This window comes from Schistocerca gregaria, chromosome 1 (assembly GCF_023897955.1).
Source record: "Schistocerca gregaria isolate iqSchGreg1 chromosome 1, iqSchGreg1.2, whole genome shotgun sequence".
NCBI classification, from domain to species: Eukaryota; Metazoa; Arthropoda; class Insecta; order Orthoptera; family Acrididae; genus Schistocerca; species Schistocerca gregaria.
Window position 1 is genome coordinate 1,125,698,463 of NC_064920.1, and position 22,142 is coordinate 1,125,720,604.

Below are 22,142 nucleotides of genomic sequence, written 5' to 3' on the forward strand. Positions count from 1 at the left end.
TAGAACATATACAGGCAATATACTATAGACAAACACCTATTTTATATAACACCAAAAATTTATGTAAATAAATATTTACGTGTCACACAGTAAATACATAACAGTTAAGGTAGGAAACATCAAGACAGTAATGACGGCAAACAATGTGTTGTATGTATCCAACGAATGTATAGAAGAAACATATATAGACAAACAAGTTTGCTGTAATATACCAACATCCCTGGATGTTCACATACAAGTTGATTCTGATTGCTTTAGATGTTGCTAACATTTTGCTGACTACATATTGACGTGTAACTCCACATGTTAATATTTTATTTGTTTCTCATTACATACATGAATATTCTTTTTATGCAAAATATTTTGTACTTGGCTGTTAATGTGATCTTTTTATGGTGCTCTACACTCCTGTGTTTTACTTTTGTGTAATATATTAGATATCGTATGACACAGATGTTTGCTTGTAGTACCTCCTGGTTTTTAAATTTATTGTGTGACATATATATTAATATTCTTTGACCTATCACCTATTCTTAATTCGATTCATTGATGTGTTATATTAATGTTTGCTACACCACATTGTTGGAGTTATGTTATAGTAGTGTCTGAATCTTTACCTGGTCACATAGGTCTGATTTATGACATAGGTGTTTGTTTTTACAAGACTACCCCATCACTTGATGGCATTAGCTATATTAGTTTCTGTTTCCTTACATATATTCCATATATTTCTGATATTGTACAAGATAGATATTTGTGTTTAGTATATTCCCTGATGGTGTCCTATTGTAATTTTCTCATACGATACAAGGATACATTCACCCTTAAATTTTGTCCACCTTGTCAGGAAATTACCCATTTGATGTATTACATATATATATTTCTTGATATAAATGGCAGTTACTTGTCTGGATCTTCAACACATTTGTTGGACACGTAAGACACGTTGTTTGCCTTCATTACTGTCTTGATGTTTCCTGCATTCTACATCTACATGGATACTCTGCAAATCACATTTAAGTGCCTGGCAGAGGGTTCATTGAACCACCTTCACAATTCTCTATTATTCCAATCTCGTATAGTGGAAAGAATGAACACTTATATCTTTCTGTATGAGCTCTGATTTCCCTTATTTTATCTTGATCATCGTTCCTCCTTATGTAGGTTGGTGTCAACAAAATATTTTTGCATTCGGAGGAGAAAGTTGGTGATTGGAATTTCGTGAGAAGATTCTATCGCAACGAAAAACGCCTTTCTTTTAATGATGTCCAGCTCAAATCCTGTATCATTTCTGTGATACTCTCCCATATTTCACGATGATACAAAACATGCTACCTTTCTTTGAACTTTTTCAATGTACTCCGTCAGTCCTATCTGGTAAGGATCCCACACCACACAGCAGTATTCTAAGAGAGGACAGACAAGCATATTGTAGGCAGTCTCCTTAGTAGATCTGTTACATTTTCTAAGTGTCCTGCCAATAAAACACAGTCTTTGGTTAGCCTTCCCCCAACATTTTTTGTCTGTTTCTTCCAATTTAAGTTGTTCATAATTGTAATACCTAGGTATTTATTTGACTTTATGGCTTTTAGATTAGGCTGATTTATTGTGTAACCGAAGTGTAACGAGTTTCTTTTAGCACTCATGTGGATGACCTCACACTTTTCGTTATTTAGGGTCAACTGCCACTTTTCGCACCATTCAGATATCTTTTCTAAATCATTTTGCAGTTTGTTTTGATCTTCTGATGACTTTATTAGTCGATAAACGACAGCGTCATCTGCAAACAACCGAAGACATCTGCTCAGATTGTCTCCAAAATCATTAATATAGATAAGGAACAGCAAAAGGCCTATAACACTACTTTGGGGAACGCCAGAAATCACTTCTGTTTTACTCAATGACTTTCTGTCAGTTACTACGAACTGTGACCCCTCTGACAGGAAATCACAAATCCAGTCACATAACTGAGATGATATTCCATAAGCGTGCAATTTCACTATGAGCCACTTGTGTGGTACAGTGTCAGAAACCTTCCAGAAATCCAGAAATACGGAATTGATCTGAAATCCCTTGTCAGTAGCACTCAACACTTCATGTGAAGTTGTGTTTCACAGGAATGATGCTTTCTAAACCCATGTTGACTGTGTGTCAATAGACACTTTCTTGTATTTATTGCGTGACATGTAGTTACATATTTATGTAATTTTGTGGTATAATACAAAATAGGTGTTTGTTTATAGTATTTTCCCATATATGTTCAGTTGTAACAGTTTTATATTATTACATAATAGATGTATAGATTCATGTTGTCATCTTGTGCATCGTACATGGAATTATCTTTTGGCGTATTATTTATATATTTCTCAGTATGTTGCACTGTAGGTGTTTGTTTGTATTTGATTCCGTGACACATTTTTGTTTGCATACAACATAACTCTTTGCCCTCATTACAGTCTTGATGTTTTCTACCTCACATTTTTTATTCACTTTTGTTTTGACCACTTGTCCTTTATAGGAATCACTGATGGTAGTTGACTCTATCCTCTAACTTGTCTCTTGCAAGGACTACTTGTCATATAAGTGCACTTTTTTTTGGATTACTTGCTTTCTGATTTCACTGAAAACATCTTTTCATGTATCTACAAGACTCTACAGAAATTTCTGTACAATTTTGTAGGCATACTTCAGGAATCTGAAGTCTATTGTGTCACCTAACTACACACCTATTTACCCATAGACTATCCTCTTAATCATGGTATTTTGCTTGTGTCTGTCTCTCGTGTTATATTTTAAAATTGTGTGCATAGCTGTAATTTGTTATAGTGTGTTATATTAATTTTACATTTTAATTTTTCCTAAGTACGAGGAACCTAAAGGTATCTGAGATCAGTGTATGTTCCTGACCTCCAATAACTAGATTAGTTTTTACTGTTGTATGACCTTATACTTTTATATGTTTCTCACAGTTAATATTCATAAAATTTCATAACTGCTGTCGTTTTACATTTTAATGGTTCACTAACACTGATGTAGCATCCAGTTCAGTTTGCCTGTTGACAGATATTTAGTGTAAATTCCCTTGGACATTATTGATTCTTAAATGTTATGCTGTCCGCTTACTAGTATGTTTGTTAATCTAAGTATGTAGGTATTGTTGTTTTTTTACACAGGGCCCTGACGATGGTTTAATCGAACACCAAGACTGGTTGCATAATTAAATTAAATTCAAAAGAAATGGATGCAGGTGTTTTAAGTTTCATTTCATATTGAACAGCTGAAGTCTTTGTAATCATTTAACACAAGGATGGACATACGAACACTACTTTGTCTGGATCCATCTGCGTGATCGAGCAGATCTCGAAAGGAAATCACTTAGATGGCTGTTCAGAAAGGATAACTGGATGCGTTACAGGCGGTCAGGTGTTTTTGAGCATTGTGACTCCATTACTAGCTGGATCCCTTTTCATCATTGTTGATGCCACATCCCTATATACCACCAACTCCCAAGCCCATGGCCTTACAAATACTGAATACCGTCCCTCATTCCATACACATCTTAACAAATTACATCAACAATATCATGAAAAGGATGGATTGCTACTCAATGTAAATGTGACACCTCGAGTTGCAGACAGTCACAATGAAAAATCTATTACATATTGAGCTTTCAGCCAAAGCCTTGTTGAGAAAGGAAAACACACACAACACACACAACACACACACACACACACACACACACACACACACACACACACACACACACACACACACACGCAAGCAAACATGAGCACTGTCTGTCCGCACCAACCAGAATGCAACTGTATCATGTCAAACGATTGCAGCAGTCTGGACTGGGGCAGGGAAGAGAGAGGGATAGCAGAGTAATGGTGGTGGGAGAAAAGTGAGCACTGCCTGGCAGATTGTGCAGGGAGTAGATGGTGGCAGGACAAGGCTGCCAAGTGCAGCATCAGGAGATGCTGAGGTGAGAGGAGGGGGGCAGGGGAGTGGGAAAAAAAAGAGGAGCAGAGAAAGGTAAAATACCAGCAGACGTGTAGATGGAGAGCGGTGCACAATGAGGTCGAGGGGAAGTGAATTGGGAGAAGGTGATAGGACAGAGGGGGCGGAAACTATTGAGTAAAGGGTGTGAGGACAGTAAGTTAACAGAAGTTAAGGCTGGGATGTGTTTTAAGGATAAGTCCCATCTGTGCAGTTCAGAAAAGCTGGTGGTGGAGGGGGGATGCAGATGGCCTGGATTATGAAGCAGCCATTGAAATCAAGAATGATATGTTCAGCTGCATGTTGTGACACAGTGTGGTTCACTTTTCCCTTGGCCACAGTATGGCTGTGGCCATTTATCCTGGTAGACAGCTGGTTGGTAGTCATACCAGCACAAAAAGCTATGCAATGATTGCAGCACAGCTGGTATATGACATCATTGCTGTCACAGGTGGCCCAGCTTGTGATGGGGTAGGATAAGCCTGTGGCAGGACTGTAATATGATGTGATGGGTGAGTGGATTGGTTGGGTCTTGCACCTTGCCACAGGGATCATATCCCTGTAGCAAGGAGTTGGGATTGGAAGTGCCACAGGTGTGGACTAGGACATTGTGGAGGCGTGGTGGGTGAGAGAACACCACTTTAGAAGGGGTTGGGAGGATCTTAGGCAGGATGTCCCTCATTTCAGGACAGATGATAGATAATCAAAGACCTGATGAAGGATGTGGTTCGGTTGTTCAAGTCTCGGATGGTATTGGGTGAAACAGGCGGCACATCCTTGTAGCTGGTTCATGAGGTAGGAGGATTGAGGGTGTGTAGGGATAAGGGACAGGAAATCTGTTACATATTTACACATAACATCATCATCTTTGAGGAAAATATGTACAAACTAATGTGCGGCATGGCTATGGACACCTGCATGGCACACTCCTATGCCAACCTGTTTATGTGCCATCTAGAGGAAAATTTCCTAATCACCCAAACTCCTAAACCTCTAGGCTGGTTCAGTTTCATTAATGATATCTTCATGATCTTGACCCAAATTCAAGACATCCTACCCTCATCCCTCCACAGTGTCAACATCTTTTCTCCTATCCACTTCACTTGGTCTTTTCTCAGCTAAATATGCCACCTTCCTGGAAGCTGACCGTCACTTATCTGATGACTCCATCAAAACCTCTATCCATATTACACCCACTAACAATCAACAGTATTTCCATTTTAATAGCAACCATTACTTCTACACTAAAAAGTTTTCCCTACATTGCCTCACCACCCATGGATGGTGCGTTGGCAGTGCTGCATAATCATTAGTCACTATGCTGAATGTCTTAATAAGCCTTCACAGATAGGCATTACACATCTCCCTCCATATCTAATCTGCAGACAGCTTTATTTTGCCATATTCATGCATGCCCCTAATCCTCCAACCTTCCCCAGGAACCTGCAGCAATAGCACGCCCCCATCCTTGTTCAATATCGTACCAGACTGGAACAGTTGAATGATATCCTTTGACTTCTCATCATCATGTCTGGAAATGAGGACTGTCGTACCCATAATCTTTCCCACCTCCTCATAGTCCAGCACATCCTACTCTAGTTCTCTCACAGATCTATCCTACCCTGACAGAGGTAGGGCCACCTATGAAAGCAGTTATATAATATACCAGCTCTGCTGTAAATTCTGCACAGAATTTTAAATGGGTATGGCCAGCAACCAGATGTCCATCTGAATGAATGGTCACTACCTGACTGTAGCTAAGAGTAGAATTGTCCACCAAATGCAGAACACACTGCCAAGCACATCATGCTCAATTTCAACAGCTGCTTTACAAACCATGCCATATGGATCCTTGTCCCCGACACCATCTTCTCTGAACTACGAAGATGGGAATTGTCCTCATAACATATCCTTTGATCCTCTAATTGTGGTGGTCCTGATCTCCTCTAGCTCCTGCCCTATGCTCACCTCCACTCGTGATCCGTAACCCTTTTGCTGTCTCCCTGCGCCCATACGCTTGTCTCTGAAGTAGCCGTGTTTCTCTTTTCTGTCTCCCCGTTCTCAAACTATTCTTCCATGGCATTGTTCACTGTATGAACCACTGTCACAGCCAGAGTGAGCTCACTGGTGCTGCACCACCAATGTGTGGACCTGTTGTCTCCACTCCCCAACCATTTGCCACCCTTCTCTAAATCTCCCTCCCGCTCCCTTCTTTCTCTCTCTCCTTGCCCACTCACCTTACACAACCACTCGTTACAGTCAAGCACCAGTGCCATAGATAGTGAACAGTAGGGACAATGTAGCCATACAGGTGTGTGTGTGTGTGTGTGTGTGTGTGTGTGTGTGTGTGTGTGTGTGTGTGTGTGTGTGTGTCTGCTTCTCCACAGTTCTCAAGAAGGATTCGTCCAAAATTGAGCAAAGACCACAGTCTTGTTTACATATCTATCAACAACTCAGTGCCTCAACTATTCGGTAAGTTGTTAACTTATTAAATTACTGATGAGTATAACATCCTGAAAATTTGTTGCAGACATCAGTGACAAGACCAAAACCCACAAAAAATTGTACACGGAAGAAGAAAGAGGAGCACAGCAAACTACTAGGAAGAGTGTCAGAGAAGAATCATGTGCACACTCCTTTCAATATGGACAATGTCACAACAGTAATTGAAACAATATCTTCAGCTAAAAGTGAGGTAATTGTTGCTTGTCCAGTTACTTCTCACTAAAACTAAAAGTGTTGATTATATCAAGCATCAGATGCAATTGTCTGACTTTGTCCCATCAACATTCAGTCTTCTTCCATGCAGCTGTCCCTAAACAGAACAATCACACATACACATAGGCAGTGCCTGTGCTACTGTGAGACCTATCTGGCAGACCCACATCATGGTGTGACAGTTGTAGCGAACATAAGTCAAAGTGCATTACCTGTGAGCTGGCACTGGATAAACTTTGTTCACCTCAATACTTACTTTTTTCATCTCTGGAAACGGCTATGCCAAACAGAAGTCAAATCCCCGTGAACAGTGGACCTTGACGTAGTGGGTGTTGCTTGTGTGCATCTACAAAAAAGACTGTAGTAGTACTGTAGATGCAACCACATCAGAGTGGTATCTTCCTAGAGGCCAGACTAACATGGTTTTTGAAGAAGGGCAGCAGTCTTTTCAGTAACTACCGGCACAAGAGTCTGTTGGGGACTACCCTTGAGGAAGTTGTCACTGGGAAAAACAAATTTCGCATTCTATGCCTCAGAGCATAGAATATTAATCTTGTCGGAGGGTTACAGAGTCTGAAAAGGGAGACAAATAGCTTGAAGATTAGATATCGTAGGATTACTAACATGCAGTGGCTGCTAAAACAGCATTTCTGAACTGATGAGTACAGGACTATCAACAAATAGTAAATTAGGAATAATGCTGAAGTAAATGCAAAAGAGAATAAGAAAACAGGAATGCAGGTATGACTACTACAAAGATCAAAACACTGTGTTTACACTGCACACAGGGACGGGCAGGTATGAAATGTATAGACTGGCCCATGGCTAGCCGGCACAAGCTGCCATCCAAGGTGTTTCTCACTGCGTGCCCGGCAAGGAAGAGGGAAACGAGAGAAGGGAATCAACTTCATTGATTTTCATGTTTAAAAAATTCTTGATGGTATGTAGGAGAGTGCCACATTGTTTTATGAACTTATCTTTTCCTTAAAACCTTTACTTTCCTTGCGAAAAAAGAAAACACCTATTTTTCATTTTGCATGAGTTTTTGGTTCTGTAATGTTTCTAATTCGATTTTGAAGGATGTATACAGTAAAAAAAAGTATTGACAGTGTAGTGTAGCATCTTAGCTTCTTAATTAATCATGTATCTTTCCATAATTTGTAACTGACATTGTAAACTGATGTTATTTATCAAGCACATTCACTTGATTTACAAATCTTGTATTGAAAATTCTGGTAACATGTAGCTAGCTGTTCAACATGTTTCAACCATACATTACTGTGAGGGAAATATAGCTAAAAATACAAAAGAATTTTTTGAAATGGTAGCAGCACCGATCTCTGGTTCCTTTAACAATTAAATGCGAGTTATTGAGTAGCGTCAATGCCGCAATCACAAAATGACAGATTTCAGGTTGAACATAGTGTCAAACTCTGCAGAATTGAAAACCAAGTTAATTGCAATCAGTGCAGATACAGTATCAGATGCTCATGTCATTTCAATTATCCATGTTCAGAAATATCCAAAGATACACCATTTTTTCCCTTGGTGTCAAACATTTACACTGGACAATCATCTGCCATAGTTTTACAATAGGTCACACTTTACATCAGGGCTGGCCAAGGTGTGCCAAACTTCTTGCGTGCAGCATGTATCGGCCATGGGTGGCAGGCTGAGCCCAGGCCTGTTACTTGGTTTTGCTCAGTCCTCCTTGGAAGTACCTAGAACACTGTGAAATTTGATTTAGCATTGTGGTGCAGCATTTTGTGCTCAGCACAACTCTCTGAGTTCAACAGAATCATCTATCAACGCTGTTTACCCTTCACTGTTCGCTCACAGTATGAAGGATGTTCACAGGTCCAGTGGCTGTTTGCACAAAAAAAGGCAGTCTAGTGATCTGTTTTCACAATCCTTTAAAATGAATGGGAATGATGGAAGAGAGGGTTGAGAATTCTCAGGTCACATAAGCAACGGGTACTGCTTATTTGCTATGAAAAAACATTGTTGTACCACGCAGAAAGAGTTTATAAACTTTCAGTTAACAGTGAAATAGCAAAAAATTACAATTATTGATGGACAGGATTCATTGTTCTGTATGTCAAGTAGCACTTTGTGCTAATTTTGAAGGCGTGGAGCACATAGAGATATTGGTGGTATAAATAGTAAAATTTCTGAAGTCGCACACGTTAATCTATTTCCAGTTGCAACAGTTTTCACTGGAAAAGAAGAGTGAGTGTGGAGACTTCATCTATTACTGCAAAGTATTGTGGTTAAGGCAAGGGGCACATCTCCAGATTTTCCGATTTAAATCTCGCTATCGTTGAATATAAGAAGGAAAGAGGAGTGCAGGAACAAAAATTAGAACACACGAAATGGATTGCAGACTTCACATTTTAAGTGGACTTGACTGCACATTGCCCACAGTGCGGCTTTCCGGGATAATGTGTTTCTGATTTGATGGGCATGCCCTTAAAAAGAAAATCGCATTGTAGAAGGGACACATTCTGACAAAAACAATCCAGTTCTCTAAGCGCACTGACATTAAAAATAGAGCATTGAAGAATTAATTGTGTCATGGAAGTACAGTGATACCCCTTATAAAGTTTTTAACGACCTGTCTAGCTTATATCTGTTTTCAAGCTGTTTTTGAGACCATTTGTTTTTCAGTTGAAAGTACCCCTGTGCATGTGAAGATGTAACTGATTGACTTGCAAGGTAATACTAGTTTTAATTACAAATCTTTTTACTTTAAAACTGTCCAGTGCATCTGCATTGCTTTTCTTAGGTAGATTTTCCAAGTATCTATAATGAGCTTTGCAAAAGTGCTACAATAGTCTGGTCAACAAATTTGTGTGGAAGACCTTTTTTTCAATTATGAAACTAAATAAGTCAATTATGTGGCAACCTGAGAGCAAAACTTTGTGAAATTGTTTGCGTCTATACATATGCTGATAGTTTGTATCATATAAAACTTATGTTGTCAATATGCTACAAATGATTAATTAATACTGAAAACCTGTTTTGATTGTGATCTTTGTTGTTGAAAAATGTGAAATGTAAGACCAAGTAATATAGAGTAAGAATGTACTGCCATTTAAATGCAATGTGTTTACTGTTTTCCCCTCTTTATGCTCAAACAGTCTGGCATGGTACTGGGGTAGTGTGAAGTGAGGCTGAGTGCTTTGGCACTCGGTGCTGGGCATGGCCCGTGAGCTGAAATCTTGGCCATCTCTGCTTTACATTATTAAAGGCAAGCAATTATTTGTTGTCCACATGCTATAATTAGTAGATGGTACATTGCATATTTGGAATTAGAAGAGAAGAATAAATTAATCTTAAGATGATGCTTTGCTGTGGATGGACTACAATAAAAGCTTGCAACATTCCATTTAATTGCTTTCTAGTTGGAGCTAAGAAACAGCAGATGCCAAAGAATAGAAATAAATGTCAAATCTTTCTACTTCTAAGGTGATTAATACATAACATGTTCCGTTTTGGAATATTCTCTTTCATATTTTTAGAGACTGTAGTACCACAAGTTATAAATAATTATGTGCTTTAAATCGATCCTGTCCACACTTTCAAAGAATGTTGCATAAATCATAGGAATAATATTTCTCTAGGAAATTAAAACGAGGAAAAGAAGGGCAAATGGAACTGTGTTTCAGTGGACTTGCTGGATCTTATCTTGCCAAATTTTTAAATTCTCATCTCTACCTTCTGTGTCTAAAGAGTTTCCATTGGCAACTTATTTAACATCACATGGTCTTGGGGATTGGTTAATAATTTATATTCTATCAGGATCAATGCAGATTCGTTCCACAGAGACTATATGTCCTAAAAATGTCATTCAGGTGCAGGCAAAAACAACCTTTTGGGGGTTTACTGTGAGGCCTGCCTTCTGTAACTGTTCAGGTGCAATCATTGTTCTTAATTGGAACAACTATTTATTAATTAGTCATCTAAGTAATGGTAAACGAATTTAAACTTTGCATCAAAAAATAATGCATCAGTTAAATGTGACAAAACTGCAGCATCTGTTGCTATCCCAAAAGGAACCCAGTTAAATTCAAACAAAATTCCAATCAGTAGCATATATAGTGACAGGTTGTGACCTCTCTCTAAAGCTGTTTGGTTATAAGCCTGATTGAAAGTCTAAGGTAGTAAATGCAAGTGCTCCTTTAAACCAAGTGAAATATGAATGTAAGACCAGCAATGGCTCTGATCTCAATACAACCTTCTTATTCAACTCATGGTAGTCCACCACCAGATGGAACTCACCACTGAATTTGGGTACCAGGAATGTCAGTGCCGCATATGGTGATTTAGATGGTCGAATAACTCCTTGTCCTAACATTTTCTCTATCTTCTCCCTTAACAATTTTTGTGTGGGGTAAGCTGTACGGGGCCTGCTTAAGCGGCACTTGATCTACCCATTCAATAGCATATTCCAAAGTGTAACTTATTAAATGCCCTTCTGCAACACATGAAAACTTTATAAGCACTATTGATGACAAGAGTGATTCAATTACTCAGAACAGATGACATAACTTCAATTTGAAATCTGTATGTCGAAAAGTTTGGGGTTAAGATGTGCACCTGTGTTTAAAGGTTAAACAGATTAGGAAACAATATGACAATGATAAGGCTTACTTCAAAATAATCAACCTCTTAATTTCATTCGGCAACCAAGGTGCGAGTGGATCCCAACCTGTCCCTTTGACAGTCTTATTTTGACTAAAGCCCCGTGACAGTTGGCTGTTAATATTTTCAAAGTTATACTGATTGTCACTTATTAAGACTACTCTGAAGAAACATCTTAAAACATTACTTGTGAACACTTATTACAATAGTACTCACTCGACGGAACCACAAGATCCAGCTAAAATACACAAAAAATGACTTGGTCTTTCAAAAACAGCAATGCACAGCTTAGTACGACAGGTTGCTCAGATTATAGCTTATGACTGAGAAATGCAATTACAATCAAAGAATTGAACCGGTTAACATCTAAATCTAACCACAAAGTCCCTCCTTTGTTTAACGGCAACCTATGCCTTAGCACATTTGTGTTGGCTGTATTTGCGAACAGGAGCTGATTGATTAGAACATTTATGATTGGGTACAATCCAGAAAGGAAAGGCAATATAATAGTGGGACAACTTTCAAACAACAACTAGTGTATTAGTACAATACTACTGTTTATACTTACAACCAAAGAGCTGACTGAGTAAATCTCTGAGGGTCAGGTACAAACCAGAAAATAATAAGGAAAGGCAATATAATATCAGGACAAATTTTTAAATGACAGCTTGTGTCTTAGTACAGTCCTATGGCCTATATTTACAACCAAAGAGCTGACCGAGTAAAATTCTGATGGTCGGGTACAAACTAGAAAATAATTAGGGGGGCAGGTAGACAATGACACAAATCACCATCAGGATTACATAATGTTACTCCCCTTTATCTGCAAGCAGTTCCATGGCTCCACTGTGCGGCACAGCGGTTACCGAGTGGTGCCGATGACAGCCAGGTAGAAGAGGGAAGCCAGGCCACGAGTGGTTATCCGACACGAATGTTGCCAACCAACCAATGGGATGTTGACCTGCTGCTTGTAGTCGACACTGGCCCCTGTGAAGTCCTCTGGTATCTTTGCTCTGCGGAGGCCCTCCTTTCACAGCTCATGGCTTCAGCCACTTGGACCTTGTGACCACCTCTTGTCGTGATGCTACCACCAATCCCCGAACTTGGTGCCTCAGCTTGGGCCAGCTGGTACACTCTTTGCAACAGTATTATGCAAATGTAGGGAGTGAAGCTGCTTAGAAACCCTTACAGCAGTCATAAGAAAAACTAACTTCCAACATGTCCAACTAACATTAGCAAATGCTGTTATAATATATACAGCACATTCATGATAATATAAGGCATAAACAATATTAGCCTCCCTTGTTCACTGCATGCTGCCCCAGCATCACTCTCTTTCCCACATCTGGCACATATTTAGCACATCTATTCTGTCAAGTAATAAATGTAAATGGAATAGTACTTGCAACAGAGTAAAATTCATAATCCGAAATCGTTGTTCTTTAAATTGAGACAGCTCAACATCTTTTCCTCTCACAACTGCTGGTCAGCATAAGTATCAGTACACTTGCCAGTAACTGATAGTTACCGTAATCATGTGGGTGGAGCTCAGTTTCAGAAAATAGCAAGAAAAAAATGTCAGCACCCAAAGAAACACTCTGTATTCTTTAATATGGGAACAAAGTCTGCTGGTGGACTCCATATAGCTCACTGCCATCCAAGAGAGAACTCAGCCAATATGACAGTACATCTTAGCACAAAGAGCAAGCACAGCCCAGGCTCACTACATACACCACACATGTGCAGTCTCCCATTGTACAGACCCAGCAGGATACGGACATCCGAAATATCATCTTACAGGGCATAAGCTTTAAGGGCACATGCAAGACCAGCTGTAAATGTCTGTTTATGAGGCAAGCTGTTACAACTGTCAGCTTCCTCCTCCTGCTCCATACTGCCACTGTCCACTTCCTCCTTGCTGGCCAACAGATAAATATTATTTCTAGCAGCGGCCTCATAAATCACAAACAGTGGAAGTCATACACTGCAAAAGTGCCAAAAATTTGACATTTCAAATTTTTTGTTTTAACAGAAAGAACAATGGGCAGGTTCAGTGAACCCCAAACACTGCAGGACAGGTAAAAAAATTACTGTTGACCAAGGTAGGTGCGCATGTCATTGTTCTTCTATCTTGCCCCCCCCCCCCCCCCCACTCCACCCCTGCTTCTTTCCCCCTCTTTCCTCCCTTGGTGGGCTGAGCTGCTCCAGCAAGAGAATACCTACCTTTCAACAACTGAAGTAGAAGGTTGTAGATAACACAGGTATTCATGGAAATTAGATTAGGAAATGAGATGCTGAAAGTAGTAGATGAGTTTTGCTATTTGGATCGCAAAAAACAACTTAAGATTGGTGAAGTAGAATGGATATAAAATGCAGTCTGGCTGTAGCATGGAAAGCATTCCTGAAATAGAGGACTTTACATACTATAAATTTAAGTGTTAGGAAGTCTTTCCTGAAGATATTTGCATGGAGTGTAGGATTGCATAGAAGTGAAACATGAATGTTAAACAGTTCAGACAAGAAGAGTCTAGAAGCTTTTGAACTATGGTGCTACAGTAGAATATTGAAAATGAAGTGGGAAGATTGAGTAACTAATGAGGAGGTACTTAATCAAATTTAAGAAGAAAGAAGTTATGGTTCAAATTGACTAAAAGAAGAGATCAGTTAACAGGACATCCCGGAACATCAAGTAATAGTTAATTTGGTAATGGATGGGAATGTGTGTGTGTGGGGGGGGGGGGGGGGGGGGCTAAAAATTGTAGAGAGAGAGACCAAGGCTTGGCTATAGTGATAACAGAATATTGTTTTTTGTGCTGCATCAAGGGCTACGTACGCACATGTTACTATTGAATGATGCTTAAAAGTAGTTTTGAAGAGTGCAATTTTTTAAAAATAGTTTAATTTAAAAAATTGCCTCATGAAGATTCCTGTGGCTATATCATGCGTTCTGATGGAATATTATTTGTTCACCAGCTGTAATATTTCATCTGCATTATTTACATTGGCCTTATCAGAACTCCTTCCCATTTCCTAAGTCATTTCAGCAATGTTATAGGTATAACGAGTTGATTTATCAAGGAATAGAATAGAATATAATAGAATACAAGTTTATTGACTTACAGTACAGGAGACGCATCAAAACACAAAAACTGGTTTACAGTTTTCCTCATATAATACCAGTAATGTAATCTACAGTACTGAATAATAACTTAATTAATCAATTAATAATTTTTCTTCAAAAGTAACAAACTTTTAAAGTTAATAGTCCTAAGTACTTGCTCTCTCCTGTTCAAATTTTCAGGTTGTCATTTAAGAATTCTTTTACTGAATAGTAGCATTTCTGCACTGGTTTCTCATACAAGGATTTTTTCAGTGTTTCTAAATTTATGCTGAGCAATTCTCCTCATTTCACTTTGTTATAAATTTTCATACCCATATAACGTGGAGTTTGAGCGTAAAGTGGACAGAATAAAATTATTTTGATTTCTGGTGTTGTAATCATGTTGAAATGATTTGCTGCAAATAAATCAGGGTACTGCGTACAAAGATTATAAGCTCATAAATGTATAGTGAGGGAATACTTAATATACTTAGATTTTTAGGAGTGGGTTACATCATTCTCTTCACCCTACATTGTGAATATTTCTAAAGATGGTTTTCTGAAGATTCAGTATTCAACACATATGGTTTGAGTTACCCCAAAATACAATTCCATACCTTATTACTGACTTAAAGTAGCTGTGATATACTACTTTTCATATGCCCATACTGGTAACATTGTACAATATTCTCATTGCAAATGCTAGGCTATTTAATTTATTTGCAAGGTACTGTATATGTGATCCCCACGATATATTTTTATCTAGGAATTTCACACAGCTAGCTTCCTGCAAATCCTTGTTTCTGTAACTGACCTGAATATCATTTAAGTTTGCTTGTTTTGTTTTAAACTGCATTAACTGTGTCTTTTCCACATTTAATTTTAACCCATCTAAATCAAACCAGGTATCTAATTTTTCAAAAGGATTTAATACAGTTTGTGGAATTTGATCAGTACTGTTAATTTCAATGATTACAGATGTGTCATCTGCAAATAAAACTGAGTGACACTCAATATTAAGCAGCAGATCATTTATGTAAAACAAAAATGGAATGGGACCTAACGCAGAACCGTGGGGTACTCCATGTGAAATGGCTTTCCATTTTGAAGTATAATTTCCTCTCTCTAATGTTATAACCACACTTCGTCTTCGGTTGGTTGGATAGGACTTAAACCATTCTAATACTGTGCCCTTAATTTCATACTTTTCCAGTTTACAGAGTAGCAAGGAGTAATTCACACTATCGAAGGTCTTTCATAGGTCACAAAAAAATCCTGTGGCATGCAGTGAGTTGTCTAGAGAAGAGCTAATTTTATTGACAAAATTATTTATAGCAGATACTGTGGTTTTGCCTTTTTGAAATCCATACTGATTTTTTGACATCATTTTAAATTTTTCTATGAAATTTTGAATTTTTATGATGACTATCTTTTCAAATATTTTGGATGGTGATGAAAGAAGAGAGACTGGGTGATAGTTTCCAATATGTTCTTTTGTACCTTTTTTGAATAGTAGCTTAACTACTGTGTACTTCAGTGTGTCTGGAAAATAACCTTCTTGAAGGGACTGGTTAACTGTTGTAGTTATTGGCTGCACAATTATTTTAGAGACTCTTTTTAACGCTTTTGTTTGTATCCCATCCCAGACTACTGATACTTTACTTTTTAGTGATAGTATCACTTTTCTATATCTTTTACGGTAGTTCTGGTAAATGTACTGAAAAATTCAACATAAGATTGTTCACTGTGGAAGAAATTTACCTTGTCTGGGTAATCTACTACATTGACATTAGATCTGTGTACATTTATAAAGAATTCATTAAATAATTCAGAAATCTGAGCAGGATTTACTATAGTTTTATCCTTTATCTTGATTTAGGAAGTATCATGGCCTCTACTTGTGGCACCCGTTTCAGCTTTGATCACTGGCCATAAGGTCTTTGATATATTTTCACTATCCAATATAAATCTATTATTTGTCATTTCTTTGGCTGCCTTTATAACTGTTTTAAAAATGTTTTGTAATATTTTACATAGGCAACAAAATCAGGACTTTCATTATGTTTTAGTTTCCTATGTAGCTGTCTTTTTCTTGCACTAGAGTTTTTTATTCCTTCAATAGTACACTTTTCTTTATTTCCTACTTTTTTATGATGTACGGTAAGGGGGAAAGTTTCATTAAAACATGTAGATATTAACAATTAAGGTAGCTCAAGTAGTAGAAAAATGGAAGTCAGTCTGAAAGGAAATATTAGTAAATATATTAAATTAATTGAAAAAGACCTATTTTAAAGTCACAACTCTTCACAAAATTGCCCTATTTTCTAGGAATTAACTAGACATACTAATCTGCTGTCATGATCAGCCAAATTATTTTGAGCTTGATAGCAAGTCCTTATTCTCTAGGAACTAACCAAGGGAGGAGGGACCAAAACCATATTCCAGTAGGGGAATTTTTTTAAGTTACCAACAGTTCAAGGAAGATATAAAATAAAGGTAAAATCTTCTGGGTTGTTATGCAGTGTCATATTTCTTGTACACTATCAGTGTTCAGCTAACCGTGAGCATCACAAGATCCTGAAGGAGGCCCCAGCAGAGGGGTTGAATTGTTTATTGTGTATTTATTAACATGTGGCTTACAGCACTATATTTTCCAAGTACATACAATTAAGATGATGCGACTTAATCATATAGAAGAAATATGATGTAGCCTGAAAACTCAGAAGATTTTACCCCAGAAGATTTTACCCTCAATGAAAACGGTCACAAAAGCATGCAAAGTTACAGAAGGTATAAAATGTTGGCTGGAAAGAATTTAGACAGCAGAATGCTACATAAATCAGCACTGCGTCGTCAGAATTTTTTGAAATGCTTTAAGTACTAACGAAAATTATAGTTCAATACCAAATGTCTCCAATCAACTAAATTTAAAAAAAATCTTTTACAGGAAAACTTCACAGACGAGCATAACCCAGGACTTAATGAAAATGTAACCATATCTTCAGAACAAAATACAGAACCAATAAGTAATACTGCAACCACAAACTGTCAAAATAAACTCAATAACAAAATGGAATTTCAGTAAGTATATCTTCGAGAGTAACTTTGTGCCTTCAGATATTTGTCCAAATGTTCCTGATGAGCCTGTCCTTAATGCTTGTACCAACATTTGTTTACGCATTTTTGAGATTAGATTAGATCAGTTTTTCGTTCCATAGATCCGTGCTGAGGAGATCCTCATGGATGTGGAACATGTCAATTTTTTTTAAAAAGCTGAAATAGCAATACTAATAGTATGAGTATATACAATACATCATTTGAACTTTATTTGTAACTAAATTTTTTCATGTTTGCTGGCAAATTATTGAAGATGAGTGTTCCTGAGTAGTGGACCCCTTTTTGAACTAAAAATTTTTTGCATGAAATAAAAAATGAAACGGAAATTGAACATTTTGAAATATAAGTTGAATACATTTTTCAGGAAATATATCATCTGTTTTCAACAAGTTGTTAGTTTTATACAACATGTATAATATTCATGTGAATTGTCTTGATGTGACATAGTATTTGAATTGCAGTCGCATGCCTCTAACAAAATTATCAGATGCCACAAAACTCAAATAAATTCTGCTTGTGCATAAAGGATGTTAGTGGCACCAAAGTTAGTGTCCAGTCCCTCATAGGTGAGGCAGGAACTGAAATTGAGGGTAGCAAAGCAACAGCAGAAAAGTTTAACTCCATTTTCAAATGTTCGTTTACTAATAAAAACTCATGAAAAAGCCCGACTTTAATCCTGGTACCAATGAAAAGAGAAGTGGAATAAGTATTAGTGTCACTGGTATCGAGAAACAATGAACAGTGAAATCATTAAAACAGAACCAAGCTCCAGGGCCCAATGGAATCCCTATCAGACTCTATACTGAATTTGTGGCTGAGATACCATCTCTTTTTATCTATAATACATTGTAGATCCTTCAAACAAAAACCTATGTCCAGAAGTTGCAAGAAAACATAGGTCACATCTGTCTAAAATAAGTATAGCAGAAGTAATCCACAAAATTCACATCCAGTATGTTTGATATCGATGTATTGAAGATTTTTAGAACATTTTATGACCTCACACATTATGAGTTATTGTGAACAGAATGACTTCCTCTGTGCCAACCTACATTTAATCCAGAAACATCATTCATGTGAAACCCATTTTTCACTTTCCTCACATGGCATATTGAAAGCCGTGGATCAAGGCAGCTAGGTAGATGGATTATTTCTCGGTTTTTGAAAAGTATTTAACTTAGTAGCACATCTACACTTGCTGTCAAAAGTATGATCATATGGTGTAGCAAGCAATATTTGTGTCTGGGGTGAGGATTGTTTTATAGGGAGGACACACAAAGTTAACTTGGATGAAGAGTGATCAACAAATGCAGAAGTAACATCTGATGTGTGTCAGGGAGGAGTGTTGGGTCTATTGCAGCTAATGTTCTATATTAATGAGCTTGCAGACAAAATTAATAGTAACCTCAGACTCTTTGCAGATGACTCATTATCTATAATGAAGTACTATCTGAACGAAATTGCACAAGTGTTCTGTCAGATCCTAATAAGGTTTCAAAGTGGTGAAAAGACTGACTACTTGCGGTAAATGTTCAGAAATATAAAACTGTGTTCTTCACAAAATGAAGAAACTTATATCCTATGATTATACTATCAGTGAGTCACTGTTGTAATTGGTCAACACGCACAAATATCTGGGTGTAACACTTTGTAGGGTATGAAGTGTAATGATCACATAGGTTCAGTCATAGGTAAAGCAGGTGATAGACTTCAGTGTATTCGCGGAATATTGGGGAGACACAATCAGTAAACTAAATAGATTGCTTACAAATTACTCATGAGACCCATCTTAAAATTATTGATAAGTCACTCAACATTTGGGGTTTAAAAATATTATTTAGTGTGATTGCTTACAAATTACTCATGAGACCCATCTTAAAATTATTGATAAGTCACTCAACATTTGGCGTTTAAAAATATTATTTAGTGTGATTGCAGTTTCAATACATTGAAATCCACTCTACAATATTAAGTTGTAACATGGTGGAACATAGTTCCTTCTGAAACTCCACTCTTTTTTATGTTTGTTAGACATCAGCAAAAACACCCTGTGAGTGCATTAGCATCTGTAGAATAAATGACTGGGTGAGGAGTGAATCCTTATTCTATGACAGAGCACATTGGTGTTTAGCTGTACACCATTTGTTTGATTTCAGAATTATTGTCAAAGAAGTACACAAATTTGCATAGATTGTGATGTGGCAATTACAGGCCAGTTGTCAGTTTAACGCATTACTTCTTGTTTAGTAGAAATAACCCTGAAAACAACAATATCGAATTTAAATAGAAGGTTCTCTACAAGATTATTCTTACTACTACACTATGAAGTTGGCCAATATTACAACAAATCAACCGATTCCAGTTCTAAGTTTGGTACTATTTAGGATGTCGATCAAATCTATGGAGGATGGTTAGTTTTTGTGACAAGATGAGCAAAAGATTACTCAAGGTGGCTCGAGTTCACAGTGGACTCCAGCTGGTGAACCAACAAGTTAACGTGTCTGACAGTGGCAATTACCTTTTAGCTGTGATGTGCTGTCAGCTGCATGCCTGCTCTCACCCTCTGAAAATCCTATAAAAAGCCAATCAAAACCTTTACTGATTTTATCAGCTGAAACTGTCCTATGTTTCTCGTTAGGTGAGAAAACATGCACTCATCCCTAGTCTTGAAAATATGGCGGTGTACATATGCATAGATGGTGCAGTGTGTATATTTCTATGCCCTCTCAGTTCTCGCAAGAACAATGGCTGTTTCATTTCTCCGCTATCGGAGCTCAACGATTCTTCAGCTAATTTCTAGCTGAATATCAGCCATAGTGAACGCATTGTTCACACAAAATTCCTCTTTTGGCATCATAGAGAGCGAGATGCCCCCTGTACTACACTTGATGCTGGTTCAGAGGAGAGTCCCCAAAGTTTTCAGTTGTATGTCTTTCGTAGCAAACTGTCACCCCACTTGTGTCATTTTGTGCTTCACGTCGCGGCTTTTTCAAACCAATGGGAGTGTTCTTTTCGTCTTGTGCAAACTATCTCTGCCAATTGCAAAGGGTCTAGCTTTAAACTGCATCACAACATCTCCCCTTTTTCTCCTTCCGAGTTTATTTCAGTCATTTGGACATTTTGTGCCCACTATTGATATCTAAAAGTTACAAACATACATCACGAGCATACCGTGAGCTTTTAACATGATCAGCTGCATTGCTGGTCTGTTTGTATGCATCTGGAAATTCCCCAATGCAGTTTTCTATAGAATTTCTCCATTTCAAGCAGTGCTGGCCCACTCTCCTTGATGTATCGCCTGACGTGTTCGTTGTCCCTCTTGCTATGGGTCACCAAGCCCTTTTTAGAAGTGTTCCATTGTACTCAGGCTGTGATGGCGCAGCTCGCATCTGTCCACAAAATACAACATTTATTCTGGCATTTTTATTTTTTTTTTTCCACCTTTTGCTCATTGACTTGTAGGATTTGGGTTCGGCATGTTAATACTGTCGAATTGAGTGTCATCCCTTTGGATTACACACTGTACATTTTGATAGCCAAATCTGCTCATTATCGCCAAAGTATGTCAGCTGATTTATTCACATACTTGTTACAACATAGAAAATCTCTCATGTAAGGTGTGAAATTGACATTCATTCAGTCCGCCACCTTACATCCTAATAGTCTGAAACCAAATATATGTGGTAGTATAAATCTACCTGCTGTTCCACACACTTATGTGAGCATATGTCATGTAGCTAATAAAATAGCAGCAAACAGGTAGCATGAAAGTAAAAATGACATCCACGATTTACACTGTAGTACAACGTTCAAGTAGCCAACATGGTGGATGGATTACAGTCAATGCACCATGTTACCCACCTGGTACCAATGACACACTGGAATGCAGTTGTAATTCTGTGTTGCAACAGAATCTGTTGTGTTCACCCATGAAGGAGTACCAGTGAGCTCTTCTGTGAGAGTCGGGTGGCCCTGTATGTTCTCAGAGAGTGTGCATGTTTTTTGCTGACTGAAGAGCTGTCTTTATTTTTCCCTTGAGTGTCCATACCATCTGCTGCGCTTCAACATTTGACTGCAGATAGAATAATGTCATTAGCAGATGGGCGCCATGTCAGTTATAGAAATTAACAAATATGATGGACGTGAAATGAGGAGCATTATCTGAAGTGGTGGCACGTAGTATAAGACTTCTACAGCAAATATGGCAGCCATTGTGTTGACTGTTGCCCCTGTTGTAGTGGATGCTATTTAGTGAACACAGGAGAATTTAGAGTAGGCATTCACAGCCACTGTCTAGATGTTATTCAGATAAGAGCAGGCAAAATCTTATTTGATATGGTCTCATGGAATGGAGGGCTGTACTCATGGAGAGAACGGTCTTGGAGGTTAAGTGGGATAGCTCATACAGAAGCATGCTTTAGGCTTGATTGCAAAGTCCGTTGTCTGACGATACATGTGGTGTCTGGCCCATGTCATCATAAATGTGACTCCTCAAAGCCTAGCAGGGGCTAGGGAAAATGTTTTGCATGAAGGCCGGGTGGAACATCTACTTTTTAGGATGTGT

General features: G+C 38.0%; 1 protein-coding gene across 8 annotated transcripts in view; it reads left to right on the forward strand.

The window, feature by feature from the left end:
* LOC126283855 (uncharacterized) overlaps positions 1-22,142 on the forward strand; it is a 242,530-nt gene that overhangs the window by 54,578 nt on the left and 165,810 nt on the right. For all 8 annotated transcript variants that reach the window (XM_049982308.1, XM_049982306.1, XM_049982307.1 and 5 more), the window contains 2 exons: positions 6,530-6,694; positions 17,409-17,542. In XM_049982308.1, the coding sequence (XP_049838265.1) occupies positions 6,530-6,694; positions 17,409-17,542 (299 nt within the window). The remainder of the gene's footprint in view (positions 1-6,529; positions 6,695-17,408; positions 17,543-22,142) is intronic.